This window comes from Chrysochloris asiatica, unplaced genomic scaffold (genome assembly GCF_000296735.1).
Source record: "Chrysochloris asiatica unplaced genomic scaffold, ChrAsi1.0 scaffold00140, whole genome shotgun sequence".
Classification (NCBI taxonomy): domain Eukaryota; kingdom Metazoa; phylum Chordata; class Mammalia; order Afrosoricida; family Chrysochloridae; genus Chrysochloris; species Chrysochloris asiatica.
In genome coordinates, this window is record NW_006408658.1 from 8,681,080 (window position 1) to 8,703,693 (window position 22,614).

Here is a 22,614-nt window from a genome sequence, read left to right on the forward strand (position 1 = left end):
TGTCATTATGTTTGCTTCTTTCTTTGTTCTGTGTGACTTCCCGTGCTGAGTTCATGATTTTGTTTTTGTTTTTGTTTTTTGCTCTTTCTTGTCAGTTTCCTCATAGTTTTAATGTTTCCATGTTCTTCTTGGATTTGCATTTTCTTGGTATATTGTGAAGTGTTAATTTTCTTTGAGGTTACCTTATATTCCATTAACTTCCCCCCCCATTTAGTGCAGTCAATTTTATCCTGTAATCTAGCTGACCTTCTCACCATCTGGATCTCTGTTCCTATGTGTTTACCTTTCACACTGTAATTGTTTTGATCATATACTGACCTCCCAGATCCTCTGAATTTGTTCTTATAGTTTTGTTCTGTTCTCGGCTCTTTCATTTGTCAAATGAGTTTCGAGAAGTGCTGCCATGTATGTCAATCTCTGGTTGTTGTCTGTTCTTGTTGGTTCTCAGTCCACAGAACTCCCTTTAGGATGCTTTGTAGTAGAGGGTTGGCTTTGGCAAAATCTCTTAGCTTCTGTTTATCCTGGAATGTTTTGATTACACCATCGTATTTGATTGATAGCTTTGTTGGATAAAAGGATTCTTGGTTGGCAGTTTTTTTCTTTCAGGATTTTATATATGTTTCACCATTGCCTTCTTCCCTGCATGATTTCTGTTGAGAGATCCGAGCTTAATCTGATTTGCTCTATTACACTTCTCTTTTCCCTAGCTGCTATCAGGATTCTGTCCTTATCTTTGATTTTGGAGAGCTTTATTATTATGTCTTGGTGATTTTCTTTTAGGGTCTATCCTTCCTGGGGTTCGTTGAGTTTCTTGAATGCTTATCTTTCTTCTTTTCAATATGTTATGAAACTTTTCTTCCAGAAGCTTTTCAACTATCTCCTCTGTGGACTTGTGTAATTTTTCCTGTTCCGGAATGCTGATAATTCTTAAGTTATTCCTCTTCATGTTGTCCAACATGAATCTTAGGTCTTCTTCAGATTTTTTAATCCTTTTTTCGGCTTGCTCTTTTATCTTAGTAGTGCTGAAATATTTATCTTCTAGCTCACTAGTTCTGGCTTCTATCTCTTCAATTCTACTCCTTTGCCCTTTCAGTGTATTGTCCATTTCTGACATTCTATTAATTGTTTGGACCTTTTTCTGTAGATTTTGAATTGTTTCCAATGATGTGTATCTACCTTATTTGATTGTTCCTGTAGTGCTTTTCCTGACTTCCTTATTTTTCTCAACTCCATTGTAAAGTGTTTTGAAACATTTTATAATCATTTTTCTGAATTCCTTCTCAAGCATTTCCAAGGCCTGCCCTCCTTCCATAATGGAGTCTAGGTCTACCTCGAGGTCATTTGTCTCAGACATTTTATCTTGTTTCTGGACATGTGCTGATATGGTCATCTCTTTTTACCTTGGACATGTTCAGTAATTACCTGTGGCTTTAATACTTAATTGAGTGTGTGTTTTGGTATTTTTTATACTTTCTTATTGCCTCCAGGTAGGTGTGATCAAGAGGTAGGCTTCCATTTTCACTCTTCTTATTGCTTATTTCAGAGTAACTTTCACAGGTGTTGTCTGCCTCCCTGGTATATGGCTGTTAGTACTTGTTCTTGCCTGGATTGTGGGGTTTTATATGTGGGGTTTTATAGGGTATGATTGTAGCTGGACTATATGGCAGCAATTGCTGTCTCTTCTTGGGTAATATAGGGATAGAAAGTGCCCCCTAAAGGTAAAAGGGGTAACCCCCCCCAAAAAAAAACAAAAAAACAAAAACAAAAAAACAACAGATTGGATACTGTAGCCTATAATCGCACAAAAGGGAGAGGAGAGAGAGAAAAAAAAAACCTGTAGCCTAATATGAGTATGACTTTAATATCCTCTTTCCGCTTCTTGCCTTCAAGGCCACCTGATAAATTTCAAGATGCCACTGTTGGTTGTTATGCTGTACTGTAGGATTTGATTTTTGGCCTATCCTGATTTTAGTCTCTCTCCCATTCCACAATCCCTGTTCTGTCCTTTACCCTATTAATAAACAGTTCAGGGCCGACTATGGCCATTTTACACTGCTATTTGGTTTTACGCAGAGACTGCCCCTTTAAATGCTGAGAGGATCTGTGCACATACATGGAAGAAGAACCCTCCAGTGGTGGTGGGGATGGGGGTGTCCACTCGCTCAGGCACCCCCTTGAGTCACCAGGATGGAGGTGCGCAGACAGCAAGAGGCCAATGAACAAATACCAAAAGAAATTGGAATAAAACAACAATATTGTCCATCTTTGTCTCTGAGGTTCCCCCAGGCGTTATAGTCCATGGTGGGTCTGCTTGCATCCCTGCTTAGTCTTGCTGTTTGGTCTCGCCCAAGTTGTCGGCTCTGGGCCGCTGAGCCCAGCAGATTCGAAAGTTCAAGATTTCTTGCTTCTGCTACAAGTTCCACTAGCTATATAAGCTTTCAAACTTTTAAAATAGTCCTACATATGTGGTTCAGAGTTTTGAAGCTCTCCCCTGAACCCGCTTCGCCTGGTATTCTGTGTTATTGTTGATGGAGATCTTCACTGCACCTCTACCTTATCCGCCCATCAATCCCCACCTCTGATACTGTTGAGTGTTTTTGTGTACATCAAAAACAAAACCAAACAAACAAACAAAAAAAAAACAGGGAATAGAAGCAAACACTGTTAAATGATGATGCATGGATGGAATTGTAATCATTGCAATGAAACAAAATGCAACAGGATGTATGCAAAACCGATGCTCTCCCATGTAAACTATCACTCAATTCACATTAAATTAAAAAAAAAAAGAACATGTATTTTTAAAAAATGATATCATGCAATATCCAGCATCATTTCTATCACCAAGGCCATATTTTCCAACTACTGATAATTCCTCTTCATTTCTTACTTTTGCATTCCAATTACCAGTATTTATCAAAGCACCTTGATTGCATGTTTTATCAATCAATTTCAGACTGAAAAAGTCGCTAGAATTCCTCCATTTAATCATCACTGGCTTTGGTGTGTTAACAGAATAATAGTGATATTAACTGGTCTTCCTTGTAGGTATAGATATTATTCTATCACAGACAGCAGTGGACTTCAGAAAGGTCTTGAAATGTTCTTTTCTATGATAAACGCAATGCAATTTCTTTTGAATTTGTTGTTCCCTGCATAATAAACCATATGACTGTCTGATTCAAAATGACCAATCCTAGTCCATTTCAGTTCACTAATGCTTAGGATATCAATCTTTATGCATTCCATTTCATTTTTTGGTAATTTAACATTTTTCCTAGATCCATACTTTATACATTCAATGATCCGATTATTAATGGATGTTTGAAGTTATCTCGCCTCATTTTGAGTTGTGCCCTATCAACAAAGGTCCCAAAAGCTTTACTCATTTAGCCTTAAAACAGTCAACTTTACTTTGAGAAGCAGCTTCTCTCCAGTAGTACTGTGAGTGCATTCCAATGTGAGGGGCTCATCTTCCAGCATGATATCTGATAATGTTCTGCTATTATTCATGTTTTAATGTTCTGGTACTGTATCTGACAATGTTATCCTGCTATTCATAAAGTTTTGTTTTTTTTTTTCTTAAATGATTTATTGTGAATTATGTGACAGTATACATGGGAGAACATCAGTTTTACATTCATTCTATCGTATATCACCTCATTGCCATGGTTACAATCCCCTCCATGCAATCCTTCCCCCGTGACCCCCAGGTCTTCAGCACACAGTCGCTCTCCCTCTCTGGTCTAGAGTCTCCAGCTGCTCCATAGCTCCACATCATCATCTCTGGCTCCATTTCAGGCATCACTGCTTCTCTGGGTAGGGTCCCGCTCTCTGCTCTTCTCCCTTGATGGTCCCAGGGACCTCTGCTCCTAGACTGAAAAGTCAATCACTCCCCTCCTTGCTATAAAACGTTTACCTTTACATTTCCAACCCTCACAGTCAGTCCTGATAACAATTATTCACTATTGTATCACAAGAGACCCATCTGCATTTCATTGCATCACCCCTCCTAGTCAGATTGAATACTACTCACTGGAGATTCTACCTTCCTCCAGGCCCTCTGGGTCTAGGTTCCCTCTATTCATAAAGTTTTCAGTGGCTAAACATTCAGAAGTAGTCTGCCTTTCCTTCTTCCTAATCTGTCTCAGTCTGGAAGCTCCACTGAAACCTTTATCATAGGTGACTCAGATGATATTTAAAACATTAGTGGCATAGTATCCACCATCACAGCAACATGCAAGCCACCACATTACGGCAAACTGACACAGAGTGGTGGATTGTTGTTAGTTGCCATTAATTGGTTCCAACTCCTGGCAGTCCCATATGTAGAGAGCAGAACTGCCCCACAGGGCTTTCAAAACTGTGACTTTTCAGAAGTCAATCACTGGTCCTATTTTCCAAGGAGCCTCTGGATAGGTTTGAACAGCCAACCATGTGGCTAGCTGTCAGTGCTTCACCTCACCACCGTTACTAGTCTTTATCCAGTTAATCTCAATTATTCACCACACCCTGATGGCATCTTCTTACCTCCATGTGTCTATAGTGCTACTTTCACCTTAGATTTAAACACAAGGGACTTCAAAAAGTTTGGAAGAATGGAACTGAAAGATAATAGTATTTTTCATGAACTTTTAGAAGCTCCCTTGTACTCTTGAAGATGTATGCACCAAGCACAATGCTAGACAATTTGTATACATTTTTTGCATTCACTTCCAATGCTATAATCCTACCACCTTAAGTTATCTGTAAATAATAGCCATCATTAAGCACTTACTCATTGCTAACACTCATAGTGAGAACCGTACACTAGCATATTTAATCCTTACAGCAGTCCTATGAAATAGGGTAACATTATTATCTTCATTTTATACCTGAGGGAAGAAAACTCACTATGGCTCTCAGAGATAAAAAATTTGCTTAAGGTCAAGTAAGGAAGACAATGTTGCTTAGAAAAGTGCTTCCTGAGCTCAGAGCTGAGTTCTACAAAAATAAGGTAAAGCTGTCAAGGGACAAGGGTATTCCAAACATGGGGCAATATAAATAAGAGAAGTAGGAAATAATGTGGTATACAGTTCAGGAAAAATAACCACCTGCAGAATTAGGAGGGTTGGGTTCAAGTGTGTATTTACCTTTTGTTTTGTGGCTTTTTACTGTAACTACATATTCCTCTTCTGACAAATGGAGCTACATCGTGTAGAAGTGCTTCAGGGTTAAAGTGAAATAAAGTGTATGAAATTGCCAAATACAAGGCCAATCCCAAGGTAGGTACTCATTAATATGTTTTCCTTCCTTCCCCTAACAATTCAATAGTCTTGGTCTCAAGAATGTTGTTTCCATCTCCACTAGATACCAAACCACCAAATATCCAAGCTTTACCAGAGTTTTATGTCACCAAGTTGTTTGGTAACACACTTAACCACCATTTCTCAAAGTGAAAGTCATTCTCACATCACTCACCTGTGTACGCCATGTTCTTAGGGTTGCCATAGGGAGCCCCAGGCTGCACGGGGCTGTAAACAGGGTTCATTGTGGAAGACTGAGGATCCTACAGAGAAAATAAAGAAAACAGCATTGATTATTGGTTACTCATCCTCCCAAACATCAGCTTCCCCTCGGATCACCAGTTTATGCTCAAAGAGAAGCACTATCATGGTATAGTGAGGAAAACTATTTTTGTTTTGTTTTGTAATTGGCCCTATTCTAGATGCTTTTCCCATTTGACAGGTAAAAATACGAGAAGCAGAGTGGTACAATAACTTGTCTATTGTCAACCCAGGTCTTTTGACTTTCGGTTCAGTAGTAGTTTTAATATGCCACAGAGTTCTGCTGCTAGCATTTTATGTGGCATTAGTAAGCTTCCCTCTCTGGACTTCAATGTGCTGGTGTAAAATGAAAGAATTTGTCTAGGATCTCTTAGTCCCCTTGTAGCTCTAATAATGCTAGTTTAAGAGCAGAGAAAAGGCATGCCTGTATTGCTCACAGCAGGAGCCCAGGAACCTGGTAATGAACACACACACTGGAGAAAGAGAGCAGCAAACGTCTCACCTGTCCTTCACACCTGCATCATGACAAGCTACCAGTTATTAAAAGCTCTGAAAATTGTGAATTTATTGTCATTGATTACTTTCATACAAACATGGAAACATATCCAGGAACTCTTTCCAAATTTATTCAAAGGAAAGAAAAAAAAAATCTTGGAAATCTGAAATAGGTATAACCTGTACAAGTGCTCTGTTAATCATCTTAATGAAGAACATTCTCCATTTCCATTCTGATTAATGGAAAAATCCATCATTAAACTCTATTAGCCAGTCAATTTGTCCCATCTTGTTTTAGGAGTCATTTCTGACACACAGAGGCTTACACATGTTTGAAAACATGTCTCTAGTTATATTATTTACACTCCATAAAAATCAAACAATTCCTTCCTAACTAGGCTCACATGATAGATGGGCAATTTGGGGGGTCATTAACTTCTCCTATAGCACCTTAAAATAGGAAACAAGGCAAATGTTGAAGACAGGCAATCAATACTGTTCTGCAATTAATTAGTCTGCCCAGGGTTCTGGAATAAGAGGTGGAGAAACATTGAGTTTTTAAGAGGAAGCTGGGCACTCAAACAGGCAAAAGCTAAAATACAACTGGTCAAGTTTAGAAGATAAAACTTCTGGAAATGTACCACAAGTGTAGTACATTTCCAGAAGTTCTAGCTTGTAGTACCCTGGCAAACCACCCACCCCAAGGCAATAAGCTAGTTTAAACTGGCATCAATTGACAAACTGGTATTAGAACAATTTGGGGACTAAAATTAAAAGAAGGAACCTGTTTCGGCTCAACTGAAGGGAAAGCACATTCTTACAGCCAGTTATTCAACAGTCAGTCAACACTGTGTCTCTAAATATTAGTACTCACCTCACAGAGTAACGAAAGAAAGAGAGAACACAAATGCTAAAATACATTATAAACAATAAAATGGCATGAAAATATATATGATGATACAATGATCACAGAAGGCTGTCTGTACACTTTGCCTCCCTTTGATCTCTTCTCCCGGCAACCAGTTACCTGCCTAATAAGACTGAGAGAGGAAAAAAGTGCTAAGCTGTACAACCAGCCCTGTAAACTCTCCTACTGAGAAAGCACTCTGCGTTGCTGATTGGACAAAGATGAAATTGCTTTTCATAACCAAAGAAACTCATCAGCTTTGAAAATGGTCTCCTGCTGCTCCAAAATGAGGGCCACAGCCACAGAAGGAGATCATGCCTGGGGCTGCACTCCAGAACACTATCAATTCCAATCCTAACTAATGACTGACAGGAATGAGATCTGCCAAGGATTCAAATTTTATTATAAGACTGTGATAGCCACTTCTGGGGAACTGCTAAAAGACAAGCAGACTTCTAAGGGAAGGTCAGCTTTTCACAACAGAATCTACATACTGTTAACAGTTTCAGAGACAGACTAAAAATGAAAGAACACCAGTTCTATGATTTGGCAGATTAAGGTTCAAATCCTGGAAATGCCACACATCAACTACAGGACAATAGGAGAGTCCCCTAACCTTACTGAGTCTCTAACCACAAAATAAAAAACAAGAACACCTACTTGGTAGAATTGTAAGGATTTTTTTTCTTAGTTGGAATACTTAGCTAAAATTGCATATAACACTGACCCTTTTTAAGTTTACAGTTCTATGAGCCCTAATATGTGTATACAGTTGTACAAAACTCACCGCAATTATGATATAAAATATTTTCATCACCCCAAAGAATTCCTTCATACCACTTTGTAGTTAATGCCCTTCCTTCAGTATCCCTGGCAAACACTGATTTATTTATTGTTGTAGTAAGGGTGTTATGGGTGGGTGTACCCTGCTACAGTAAGTGATCATTGTTATTATTCCAGATGAGATTAAAAGGAATTGGTGAGAAAAGGCATATTAATCATAAAAATAAACTGGACTGTACATTTCCTGTATTTTCATCTTCTTCCAGATGGAGACTCTAGAGACATGATGGCTAATATAACTTTCTACAATAGTGGAAATAATATATACAGTAGCCACTAGCCACATGAAACTATTAAGTTCTTAAATGTGGCTAGTGCATCTGAGTGAATTTTCAGTTTAATCAAAAATTTATCATATGATGCTATTCATTCATTTGTTGTTGTTGTTAAGTGTCGTCAAGTCGGTTCTGACTCATAATGACCCTGTATAGGGTTTCCAAGGAGCAGCTGGTGAGCTTGAACTTATGACCTTGAGGCTCAAAACGAACTTGAAGTCCGGTATATTAACCCACAGCATCACACCAGGACTCCTATTTATTCATAAGTACATTTTATTCAGAAGCATCATTTTCATTCAAAAGAATACATCTTAGAAAGATCAACATTCCACTAAACTTGGAATGCATCTTATATTTTCCAAAGTGCTTTTCCATCTATTTTATCATTTCATGAGTCACATATAAAAATTTTTGAGCTGAAAGCAACCTTAAAATTTAAGCTAAATCTCAGCTGACTCCCATTTTACAGATGAAAAACTGAGGTTACGAAAAGGCAAATGAATGATCCAAGGCCACAAAGGAAGTAAGAGACAATGTCAAGACTAGCCCTAAGAGAGATTGAAGACCTAAATGTAAGAGCTAAAACTACGAAACTCTTAGAAGAAAGAAGAAAACCTAAGTATAAACCTTCATGATCTTGGATTCGGTAATGGATTCTTAGATATGACACCAAAAGCACAAGCAATTAAAGAAAAAAATAGTTAAATTCTATTTCAAAACTTCATGTCTTCACTGTTGCTGTGTGCCATTGAATCAGTTTCAAATCATAAGCAACCCTATATAATAGGTTCTAACTAACAGCGACCCTGTTTTCAAGACTATACATCTTCTCGGGAGCAGATAACCTTTCTTCCATGGAGCAACTGGTGGGCTTGAACCGTGGTTAGTAGCCCAACGTTCAATTCACTATGCTAGCAGGGCTCTTTAAAGACACCATAACGAAAGAGAAAAGATAGCACACAAAACAGGACAAACTATTTGCAAATCATATATATGAATGTATCTAGAATGTATCCAGAATATGTAAATAATTCTTACGGCTCTATAATAAAAGACAAATAACTCAATTAAAAACAAAAAACAGATAATCAGTGGGCACTGAGCTTTTGTTAGACATGCTGACAAATTCAGGATGTAGGAATAGCATGATGGACATATTTAATATCCCTGAACGGAACATATGAAAGTGATTAACTTGACAAATGTTTTGTTATTGATATATTTCAAACCCTCACCTAAAAATGACTATACTAATAAATGAAATTAAAAAAAAATGTTCTAAGATATAAGACCAATATATAAATTTTTATTTTATTTCTTATACATTAATAATCTAAAAAAATAAAATTATAATAACAATTCTATTCACAATGACATCAAAGAGAATAAGACACTTAAATATGAATTTAACTAAAAAGTGCAAGACTTGTACTTGGAAAACTTCAATATTTATCAATCAGAAAACTCAATACTGTTAAGATGGCAATTCTCCTGAAACTAACCTAGAGAATAAAAGTGATCCTTATCAGGATGCAAGTAAGCTATTTTTGCACAAAATGACACACTGATCATAACATTTATATGGAAATACTAAAAACCAAAAAATTTTAGAGATAAAGTTGAAGGACTTACAGGTCCCAATTTCAAAATATATTATAAAATTACAACAACCCAGCAAGTGTAACACTGGCATAAGGATAAACATACAAATCAGTGAAACAGAATTGAGAGTCCAGAAATAAATAAATCCATTTTTACGGTCAAACTAATTTTTTATAAAGATGCCAAGACATTTCAATGGGAAAACAACAGTCTTTTCAACAAATGGTACTAAGACAACTGGGTATCACATGCACAAAGATGTTAAATACCTACCTCACATCACAGAATTCCTGGTGGCATGTAGCTGCTAACTGATAAGCTAGTGGTTAGAACCCACCCAGTGAGTCCACAGGAAAAACACCTAGGAACTACTCCTATACAGATTACAGCCTAGAAAACTATATGGGCAGTTCTATTCTATCATATGAAGTCACTATGAGACTCAACAGTACCTAACAACATCCACCTTTATCATATCCAAAAATTAACTCAAAATAGATCAAAGGATTAATTGTAAGGCTAATACTATGAAAACTTTTAGAAGAAGACAGAGAAAATCTTTAATGTTGGGTTATGCAAAGAGTTCTTAGACACAACACCAAAAGCATGATCGTTAAAGATAAAATATATACACTATCACTGAATTTAAAATGCTGGCACTTCAAAAGACATGAGAGAGTAGCTTATGATACTGCTTTTGTAGGACAAACACCTCATGGAATTTCATTTCTGGGTATGCAGGTTTAGAGTCATAGTTTCATGGGATAGCTGGTTACTTGGCTTAGTGTGTTTGCTGCTTCCATTCTACTTCCTAGTTCGTTGACTAGTGCCTAGACTCTTAAGAGCTTGCAAATGTTCTCTATTTACCTGAATACTAGAGGAAGAAGGAAAGACAGGAACGACTGGAGGAAATGGAACATGCAGCTCAATGCCTCCATGAACAACTGCCTTCTTTGCCATGAGGCCAGAATAACTGAATTGTCTCTGGCTACAATTACCGTATCCTGGTGTTGCACTGCAGGATAATGCACTGACCCATACAATCAGTTTGAACCACAGGGTCAACAGTTCAAACGCACAAGCTGCTCCTCAGAAATCCTATACAGGGTCACTATGGGTTGGAACTAACTCGGCAGCACTTAACAATAAACAACAACAAAGATTACTGAATATTTTGATCAAAGATGCTATAGAAGAACACTGTTAAAAAAGGGTAAAATGTGGATCAGAATTTCAAATAATCATGGAACCCATGCTTTCTGGAGCCATGTAGGCTGGATGAACCCCTGAAAGTATTGCCCTGGCAACATTTACCTAACGTTACAGTTAAGAAGGGATGCAAACGTAAGAACAGAATTACGAATGTAAGAATGGAATTAGGAACCATAGGGAGAAAGCTGGATAACTGTTGTTACATGGAGAAGGCATTGCAGTCATTGACATAAAGCACAGCAGCATCTGATTTGTTGAATGTAAAACTGATGACCTTCTCTGTAAATATTTACTCAATTCACAATAAAAAATTTAAAAACAAGCATTATTGCCCTGAGATACTCTTTAAACCTTAAGCCAAAAATATCCCCTTAAGTTTTTTTCACACCAAATAACTGCTTAGCTTAATACAGAAATACCTGCCTTGAGAATTATGTTCCTTTTAAGATCTATCTATATAAGATTGTATAGATGTTGGAAACCATGGCCTTAGTGACAGAATCAATGCTGGAGGTCACATAATAGAATTTTGCAAGACCAATGACTTCCTCACTGCAAATACCTTTTTAAAGCAACATAAAAATGACTATACACATGGATCTCACCAAATGGAATACACAGAAATCAAACTGACTGCATCTGTGGGAAAAGAAAGTGGAAAAGCTTCATATCATCAGCCAAAACAAGGCCAGGAGCAGACTACTGAACAGACTATCAATTGCTCATATGCAAGTTCAGGCTGAAGCTAAAGAAAAATTTTAAAAATCTACAAGAACCAAAATATGACTTTGAATATATCCCAACGGAATTCAGAGAACAGATTTGATGAATTAGACACTAATGTCCAAAGACCAGAAAGTTACAGGATGACATCAAGAACATCATACAAGAAAAAAACAAAAAAAAAGGTCATTAAGAAGATATGAAAGACGAAAAAGACCAAAAGCATGTCAGAAGAAAACTCTGAAACTTGTTCTCCACTGTAGAGATACTAAAGCAAATGAATGAAATGAGGAGGTAAAAGAGCTGAATAGAAAAAATCAAAGGGAAGATCAAGAGGACAAAGTCAAATACTATAACGAAATGTGTAAAGACCTTGAGTCAGAAAACAAAAAGGAAGGAACATGCTCAGCATTCCTCACACTAAGGGAACTGAAGGAAAAATTCAAGCCTTGATTTGAAATATTGAAGGATTCTATGAGCAAAATACTGAATGATGCAGAAAGCATCAAAAGAAGATGGAAGAAACACAGAGTCATTGTACCAAAAAGAAATGGTCGATGTTCAACCATTTGAAGAGGTAGCATATGATCAAGAGTCAATGACACTGAAGGAGGAAGTCCAAGGTGCACTGAAGGCACTGGCAAAGAAAAAGGCTCTAGGAAATTGTGGAACACAAATTGAAATCTTTCAACAAACCAGTGAAGCCCTGGAAGCACTCACTCATCTATGTCAAGAAGTTTGGATGATATCTACCTGACCAACTGATTGGAAGAGATCCATATTTATACCCCAAAGGGAGGTGACCCAAGGGAATGCAGAAATCATCAGACTATATCATTAATAACGCATGCAACTAAAATTTTGCTAAAGATAATTTTTTAAAACTGCTACAATAGTACATTGGGAAGAGAACTACCAGAGGTTCAAATTGTATTCAGACACAGATGTGGTATGACGGATTATCACTGCTGATGTCAGGTGGATTTTGGCTGGAAGCAGAGAATACGAGAAGGATGCTTACCTGTGCTTTATTGACTATGCAAAAGCTGTCAATTGTGTGTATCATGATAAACTTCATACAACGTTGCAGAGAATGGGAATTCTGGAACACTTAACTATGCTCATGGAGAACTTGTACATAGACTAAGAGGCAGTGGTTCGAGCAAAACATGGGAACACTGAATGGTTTATAATTAGGAAGGGTGTGCAAAAGGGTTGTATTCTTTCACCATACTTATATAAACTGTATGTTGAGCAAATAATTCAAGAAACTGGATTACATAAAGAAGAACACGGCATGAGGATCAGAGGAAGACTCATTAGCAACCTGCAAAATGGAGATGATACCATCTTGCTTGCTGAAAACGAAGAGGACTTAAAATACTGATAAAGACCAAAGACCACAGCCCTTGGTATGGGTTGCACCTCAATGTAAAGAAAACAAAAATCCTCACTACTGGACCAATAAATACCATCAAGATAAGTGGAGAAACGATTGATGTTGTCAAAGACTTCATTTTGCTCAGATCAACCATCAACACTCATGAAACCAGCAGTCAAGAAATCAAACAACATATTGCATTAGGCAAATCTGCTGCACAAGACCTCTTTAAGTGTTCAAGAGCAAAGATACCAGTTTGGGGACTAAAGTGCAGATGCTCCAAGCCATGGTATTTTCAATAACCTCATTACAGTTAGACAATGAATAAATAAGAACATAGAAGAATTGAAGCATTTGAGTTATGGTATTGGAGGATAATATTAAAAGAACAAACAAAATTATATTAGAAGTACTACCAGAATGCTCCTTAGATGCCAGGATGGCGAGACTTTGTCTCTGATACTTTGGACATATTATCAGAAGGGAACTTCCCCCGTGAGAAGGACATCATGCTTGGTAAAGTGGATGGACAGCAAAAAGAGAAAGACCCCAAAGGAGATGGACTGGCACAATGACAGCAGCAATGGACTCAAGGGTAGCCGCAACTGTGAGGTTGGCACAGGAACAGCAGTATTTCATTCTGTTGTGCACAGGGTTGCTATGAGTCGGTACTGACTCAAAGGCACTTAACAACAACGCCTTCAGTGCAGTTGGAATTTTCCCTTTCAATAGCATCAGTTCTTGATCATATACCACACCTCTGAAAATGGTTGCATGCCAACCAGTTATTTTTAACTACAATTACTCTGTACATTCTTTTCATCTTCTTTTATTGCTTCCTGTGTCATCCAATATTTTGCCCACAGAAGAATCCTTCAGTATAGCAATTCAAGGCTTGAATTTTTTCTTCAGTTCTCTCAGCTTGAGTAATGTCAAGTATGTTCTTCCCTTTTGGTTTTCAAACTCTAGGTCTTTGCACATTTAATAATATTTTACTTTGTCTTCTCAAGTCACCTTTGAGATCTTCTGTTCAGCTCCTTTACTTCATCATTTACTAAAAATTACCGAATTGTACATGTAAAGCAGATATATTATATATGCCATATCTCATACATAAATTGATGATTTAAGAAATAGTTAGCCCCTTCTAAGACTGAAACTCAAAGGGAACCCCACCACAGCAGTCTAGTATGCTTGCTGGTGACCATTTGTGTCTACTTGTGAGTAGTAGTGGGGGAAAACACAGCAGTGAAGACATGGGCTAAGTTTGGCCATGTTCCCTTGATACCTGTTGACCTCGAGATGAGAGAGAGAAGGGGCTGACCAGTCTAAAGTTTAGGAAGATGTGTAAAATCCTGAGCCCATGGGCACTGACCTAGCCACTGCGGACTAGAGCTGAGACTGACGCAGCCAGCTGATCTGAAGTACAGGGAGAGATGCGTGAACTTCCAAACTTGCAGCTAGTACCCATTTGACCTAGCTTGGATGGCTAACTGACCAGAATTCAACCAGATGAAGATAAAGATGCTTGATACTGTGAGCAAGTGTAAATTGCTATAATTTGATAAACTGGACCTTTGTTTTTAGATGTTGTTGTTAAGTGCTATCGAATTGGTTCTGACCCATAGTGACCCTGTATAGAGTTTCCAAGGAGCAGCTGGTGAGCTTGAACCGCCAACCTTGCAGTTCAAATGGCTTTGCAATCTGGTGCATTAATGTAGTTGCTCGAAATTCCAACTGGAATGGAAGGATTCTTCACATCAAGGAACAAACTTATTTCCTCAGTGCACTGGGTTGATAGAGAGGAGCAATCTAGATATTGGCTATCAAACATGTTGTTACTGTTGTTAAGTACCACTGAGTTTGTTCCATCCCAATAGCTACCCTGTATAGGGTTTCTGAGGAACAGCTAGTAAGCCTGAGCCGCCGACCTTGTGATTCAAACTGACTTTGCAGTCCTGCGTATTAACCCACAGCACCACACCAGGACTCCGCTATCAAAAATAGGGGGCTACAAAGGCACAAGGAAGTCCTGGTGTGGTGCTGTGTGTTAATGCACTGGACTGCAATGTCAGTTTGAAATTCAAGGTCAGCAGTTCAGGCTCACCAGCTGCTCCTTGGAAACCCTATACAGGGTCGCTATGGGTCAGACCCAACTCGATAGCACTAAACATAACATATAAAGGCACAAAGTGGTTGGCTTATAAGCTTTCATGAGTGTGTTTGGTTTCAGAGCAAGGTGGGTAAGATAAAATCCCCAATGAATAATTTTCCTTTTCTCCATATGGACCTGGTGAAACCGGATAGAGGATGATGCTGACAGCATTTTGTGATGCAACTGTAACTGTTAGCAAGATTTATTTTGATTGTCACAACTATAATTGTACAAGATGTATACCTGAAAGGTGGGATGATTGTCACAACTATAATTGTAGAAGATGTATAACTAAAAGGGGGGATTCATCTTTCATTTCAGGAGCAGAGGATCTCAGGATCATCAAGAAGGAAGAGCATGAGTAGAGCATGAGATCCTATCTAGAAAAGCCCGTGACAGCAGAGACAGTGGCAGAGGCAATGGCAAGGAGAGATAGAGCCTCTTTGGGTTCTAGGCCCATGGACAGAGTGCGGCTGTGTGCCTTTGGGCAGGAGGCTGGCTTGCAGGCTTGCAGGCTTGCAGAATATGCCCTTAGGACATTCAAATTAATATCTATCTTTTGTTTTACATTTTTGCTTTCTTCAATTGTAAAAATAAGATGTAAAAGAGATGCCACTGTTGAGGAAATAAAATAACTTGTTGCAGGGAGGGGATTATAATCACTGAGATGAAACAAAGTATATAATTTGTTGGATGTAAAACTGATGATCTTGTCTGTTAACCTTCATTCAACTCACAAAAGTTGAAAAAGAAATAGTTACAGATTTCTTTTACAAATGAAAAGGGACTAAATCATTCAGCTCAACACCCTCATTTTATACTTGAACATACAAATTGGTATCTCCTCTGTCAGGCTCCTGAGCAAGTACTATGGATTCAGAGATAGAACACAATTTCTGCCCCAATTTATAGTCTGGTAAGAAACACAGATATGGAAACGGACCATTAGTAGCAATATGAAACAAACCAAAAAACCAAACCCACTGCTTTAGAATTAGTTCTAATTCATAGCGACCTTGTACAGGGTTTCAGAGGTTGTGAGTCTGTATGGGGGCAGAAAGCCTCATCTTTTTCCCATGGAGCGACTGATGGATTTGAACTGCTGACCTTGACGTTAGCAGTCCAGTGCTTATCCTACATTGACACCAGGGCTCTGGCAGGGTAAATGTCAATAGCAATATAGTACTGTTATACTGAGTGCTAGAAATAAGAAAGAAATTAACTTGGGGTGGGATGGGGAAGTAATATTTCAGAAGGGATGCAGAGACTGTCACTACTTGGCAATATGTTCAACTAAAACATTTCTATTTCCCAAGCTCCCTGGCATGATTAGTTCTACACTATGAGATGGAACTAAAATACTAGGTAGAGCTTCTGGAAAGATTGCTGACAGGAAACTGCTAGCTTGGAGAGGAGTTCTTTCTTTTTGTATACCCTTCCCCTCTGTTCTTTCCTGATGTCTAGAATTAGTACATGATGGTTAGACCTCAGCAACCTTGTTTTCCAGAAAGTGATCTAGAGCATGGAATCTTCAAACTAAGAATGGCAAAAGGATCTGGGTCTTTGATAGCTTCATGGTACAACCATTTTAGACCAGGACGATCAACCTCTGTACTTCTATTACACGAGAGAATAAAATGCTAGATTTTTAAAATCATTGTTATTTTGGATTTCTGTTATATTGTTGTCAGGTGCCATTGAGTTGGAACCGACCCATAGCGACTGCATGCACAGCAGAATGAAACAATGTCCGATCCTGGACCAACCTCACCACCGCTGCCACACTTGAGTCCATCAGTGATGTCACCTGGCCAGTCCATCTCGCTGGGGGTGTTTTCCTCTTTTTCTCTGACCCTCCACCTTACCCAGCATGACATCCTTCTCCAGTGACTGTTCCCTCTGGACAATATGTCCAAAGTCTGTTATATGTAGCTAAGCCTGATTCTATTTAATTGAGTGGAGAATAAAGAAGGTTTCAAAAGGATATATTATTTGATCTATGTTTTCAAAGATGACAAAAACCTACACAGGTAGAAGGGAAAGGAAAGGCCATTTGTGAATTATGCCATGAGTGAGCAAAGTACATTCACAGAAAATAAGAGTAGTTCTGCAAGGCTGGAACATAGAATCTGAGAAGAAACATAGTAAGAATGCTATCATTCTGTGTCCTGACTCCATTTCTTAATTGTATCCATTCAGCTGTAGGATCTCAAAAAGCTAGATTGAGCATGACTAAGTGCAGCCAGAGTGCTCCTTGGAGGCCAGGATGGCTAAACTTCGTCTCTCATACTTTTGACAATTTACTTCAGACACATTGTCAAGAGGGATCAGTCACTGGAGAAGGATATCATGTTTGGTAAGGTGGCGGGTCAGAGAAAAAGAGGAAGACCCTCAACGAGGTGGATCTTTTTATACATAAACTCAACAACCAGTTTTTGTGTCTACTTAAAAATAAGACACGCATCTGCAAAATGTCACATTTCAACCACCAGGACATTTACCCCATTGAAATAGCCTTAAGAAAATGGCTTTTTAAGTAATCAAAGACCCAGCAAAACTGTCTTTAAAGTCAGATGCTTGCAAATAATGCAAAATTGTCTTCTCGGGATTTTTTTCCCCCCAAGGGCAAACAAATTTTAAATGGACGCTCCCTTAATATAGAATCCAATTTTTCACTAAACTGCACAAGTACTTATATATGTGCCAGGTATCTGCCGTTTTTAGAAGAATTCATCTTTTTGTGGGGAGACAGTTAAGTATAGGACTGACTAGAATGTAAGATGCTATACTGGAACCAAGTACTTGAAACCAAGAAAACATGTTATTTTGTTGGCAGAAGGGTCAAGTAAGACTTTCATCTGTGTAGCACTTTTATAATTATATTAAAAGAATGTAATAGTTAAAAATAACTATTTTGTAACAAGTAAACAGAATCAGGGAATCAGAGAAAAAAACTCCAGTGTCTTTTCCAGGATATCATACTTCATAATCCAGATGTGATACCTAAAATGATTATAATTTCAAAATAACATTCACCAGCTTCATATTCTGTAATCCAGTGCCCTTGATTTTTTCTTTTTTAGTTCCCTTGTCTCTGAATTTGTATATAATGCTGTTCTCTTGGTCTGAAATACTACCCATCATCATTATACCCTTCATCTTAGTCTGTATTATTCCTACTTTTCTTTCAGAGTTCAATCAGGTATTATTTTTTCTGGTAGTATGTACCATAATGTAACATAATTCTATCCCATACCTGAATGTAAAACCTACAGGAGCAAAGATTTTTCTTGATCAGAGTTTTATCCCTATAACCAAGCACAAAGTCATATACATGGTAGACCTCAGAAAGTATCTGTTGAATAAATTGATTAAATATCACAGTGTCAAAATTGTACCATCGAGTAACTTTAAAATATCACACACCTCTGGAGAAAAGTTACAATTTGATATTAATCTACTAGATTCCTGCAAACAGCCTTGCTACAATATCTCAAAATACAAGAAATAATGATCAGATATTTCAAGGGAGACCATAAACAATCCTTACATTCTTTCTTTAATGGTTACTTACAAGAAGTTAGATTTCCAATGCAAATATATAAACGTGATTCTATTTTCTTAGGTAAGACCAGTAGCACAGTGCAAAAATAATGGTGGCTCCCTTTCAAAAGCACTACCTATCACATCTAATTGCAGAGAGCTAATTAATGAGGACTCTATAAGGTCACTATGGAGTCCTGGTGTGGGGCTGCGGGTTAATGTACTGGACTTCAAGGTCAGTTTGAACTTCAAGGTCATGCTTCAAGCTCACCAGCCACTCCTTGGAAACTCTATACAGGGTCACTGTGAGTTGGAACAGACTCGATGGAACTTAACAACAAAAATAGGGTCACTATGAGTTGGAATCAATTGGATGGCAATGGATTTGGGTATACAGTCACAGTACGTAACTGTTTGATTTTTTTAGAAGAGAAAAAAGAGGACTAAAGAAGGGACAGAACTACCCTAAAAATACACAGCAAGCCAGGGTCATGGACAAGTCTTGTTGAAAACCCAGGTCTGCTGACTTTAGAAGGGAGCCTTTCTACTACGTCACATTAGTGCCATTCTCCAGATAGAAAGATAGACAAATGAACAAATGAGCTATATGACAATACTGTCCTAGTAAAGCACCTCTTTCCCCTAACCTTTTTCTGGTTATAGATCTTCCCTTAGCATTTAAAATGTCACAAAACATAAGATATAAGGGAATCTAATGAAATGTAGGAGTCCTGGTGTGGCGCTGTGGGTTAATGCGCCAAACTGCAAGGCCGTTTGAACTGCAAAGTCAGCGGTTCAAGCTCACCAGCAGCTCCTCGGAAACCTGATACAGAGTCGCTTATGAGTCAGAACCAACTGGACAGCATTTAACAGCAATAAGAATGAAATGTAACTATTTGTTGAAGAACACATTCAGTTAAGGTATTCAACAAGAATATGTCAGTTCTGTGAAACAAACCCATAAGACCCATTAGATTGGAAAATTTCCAAAGTCATCACCTTTCCTGGGGAAGAAACATGTACAAAATTCTACCTAGAAATTTGGTATAGTAATTAAAAACCTAGGTTTTAAAGTCACAAAAGCTATGAGGTCTTGGATAGCTTAGTTAATCTCAGTTTCCTCTTCTGTAGAGTGGGAATCCTAGTAGTATCTACATCCTGAGATTATTGGGAGAATAAAATTTGATAATATATGTATGTTTGGCCTGAGTACATGTAAACAATTAAATGATGGATTCATCATTATTTAATTTAAAACAACTTAATCATATAGAGTATTCAATACTCCAGACCTATAATAACCATCAGGGCTCTGGATTGCCCCTTTCCCAGGCTTAGAGTTTTAGAAGGATAACTGTTGTTATTATTAAGAAGTGCCATCAAATTGGTTCCAACTTATAGTGAACCCATATAGAGTTTCAGAGGAGTGGCTGGTGAATTTTGAACTGCCAGCCTTGTGGTTCAAACTGACTTTGCAGTCCAGTGTATTATTCCACAGTATTACACCAGGACTCCAAAAGGATAATTAAAGATCCTTAAAAGAGTAAAAGGACACCCTATGTTCACTGAAGCCTTATTTATAATAGCAAAAAAATGGATATAACCTAAATGCCTGTCAACAGATGAATGGATAAATTGTGGTGTGGCACTGCAGGATAAACACTGGACTGCTAACCTCAAGCTGCTCCCTGGAAATCCTATACAGGGTTGCTATGAGTCAGAACCAATTCTATGGTACTTAATAACAACAACAACATAAAGGATAATGTCTACAGAACATAACATGGATGAATCTGGAAGGCATTATGCTACGTGAAATATGTCAATCACAAAAGTATAATATTATATGTTCTCACTATTATAAAAAGTTAAGATGAGGTATATACACACAGAAAGATATGAGCTTTGATGGTTACCAAGGAGTCCTGGTGTGGTGCTGTGCGTTAATGCATCAAACTGCAAAGCCATTTGAACTGCAAGGTCAGTGGTTCAAGCTCACCAGCTACACACTGGAAACTCTATGCAGGGTGGGTCACCATGGGTTGGAATCGACTCGATGGCACTTAACAACAACAACAAGGATGAGAGAGGAAAGGAGAGAAAATCCCTTTCTAGAGAGTTGTTAAGTGTCATCAAGTTAGCACTGAATCATAGTGACCCTGTATAGGGTTTCTGGGGCTGTAAATCTTGAGGAACAGAAAACCTCATCTTTCTCCTGCGAGGTGGCTGGTGTACTCGAACCACAGACCTTGCTTCATTTGCTATTTGGGGAGATAGGAAAGGCAATACCAAATATGGATGAAATCTACACAACATGACCAAGGTAAAGATATTAAGAAGGACACACGACAAAGAGATAATTCTGGCAAAGGCTGTAACATACAATTTTGCAGTAACAGTAATAATAACCAAAAAATCATTGTTGTTACATAGGTAGATATGTATGCATATATGTGTGAAGAAGATATATGTAAGTACATGAATATGCATGACAGGTATATATGTAGGGATTTGGATATAAGTTTGTGTGTGTTACAAATATATTCATATATGTGGCAAAGCATATAGGGGGCACAGTTACAGGGACTCACAGACACAGACATATCCAAATACCACACAGGATTGGTTTACTGGGTTAGAAAATCTCTGGGGACAACTAAGTCAGTTCATATAACATAGCTAATAAAGATAAATGTTCTTGGAAGAAATACAACTGGAATGCTTCTTAGAAGCGAGGATAGTGAGACTTCAGCTCACTTACTCTGGAGACATAATCAGGAAAGGCCATTGCTAGAAAAGAACATCATTTTTGGCAAAATTGAGGGATATCCACAGTGAGATAGAATAACACAATGGCTGCAATAAAAAAAGACTCAAACATACTAATGATCATAAAGCAAGCACAGGACCAGCCAACATTTTGTTCAGCTACTGGCATTGTAGGATAAGCACTGGACCACAAGATCGACAGTTCAAACCCACCAGCTGTCCCTCAGAAACCTTGTATAGGGTCGCTATGAGTAGGAACCGACTCAACAGTATTTAACAACATACACAAGTTGGTCATGAATTGGAGACAACATACAGACATCTAGAAATTAATCCATCAAACTGGAGATGGTGTGATCAGTCTCCTTACTTTGTTCAGATGCCCTTCTACTGTTCTGAAGCCAAACTGGGCCCCAAGAGCATGTCAGTGGTTAAGATCTCAACTACTCTACTTCTGGGATAAAGTGGGTCTCTGCTAAGAAGAGCTCTAGTGGTGCAGCAGCTAACTGTTGGGCTGCTCTGCGGGAGAAAGATGTGACAGTCTGTTTCTGTACAGACTGTTGTTGCTGTTTGTTGTTAGGTGCTACTGATTTGATTCCAATTCATAGCTACCCTGTATAGGGCTTCCAAGAAGTGGCTGGTGGTTTTTTACCACCGCCTTGTGGTTAGCATGTCAGTGCTTATCCTACAACACAACAGCCTTGGAAATCTCATGGACAGTTCTAACTTCCACTCTGTCCTATAAGGTCAGTATGAGTAAACATCCACTTGATGGCAATGGGTTTGGGATTTTTTGTTATTCTGGTGTAGTTCTGTAGGATCAGTACTAGACTGTGAACCACAAGGTCAGCAGTTCAAATCCACCAGCTGCTCCTCAGAAACCATATACAGGGTCACTATGAGTTGGAACCAGCTTGACAACACTTAACAACATTCCGCTTGTTGTTGTTGTTAAGTGCCATCGAACATTCCGCTGTGGGATCTATATTGACTTCAGAGCAGCCAATGGCTCCATTCTTGAAATCTACTTCCTGCTTTTGGCTTTCCACACAGCATTCATGGCCAGAGAGGTTCCAAGTTGGTCAAGACACACATCTCTGTCCCTGATCTATCAGTAGCAAGTACCTTAGAAACAATCTCCGTATCTACCTACCTCTCAA

The 22,614-nt window shown here is 38.3% G+C and overlaps 1 protein-coding gene across 3 annotated transcripts in view; it reads right to left on the reverse strand.

Annotated features, from left to right (window-relative positions):
- The window catches only part of FAM168A (family with sequence similarity 168, member A), a 268,500-nt gene that overhangs the window by 96,838 nt on the left and 149,048 nt on the right, over window positions 1-22,614 (reverse strand). For 2 of the 3 annotated variants that reach the window (XM_006870276.1, XM_006870275.1), the window contains exon 1: window positions 5,461-5,530. In XM_006870276.1, coding sequence (XP_006870338.1) covers window positions 5,461-5,530 — 70 coding nt within the window. Of the gene's footprint in view, window positions 1-5,460; window positions 5,549-22,614 lie in introns of those variants that run through there. The other variant, XM_006870277.1, reaches the window with a different exon arrangement.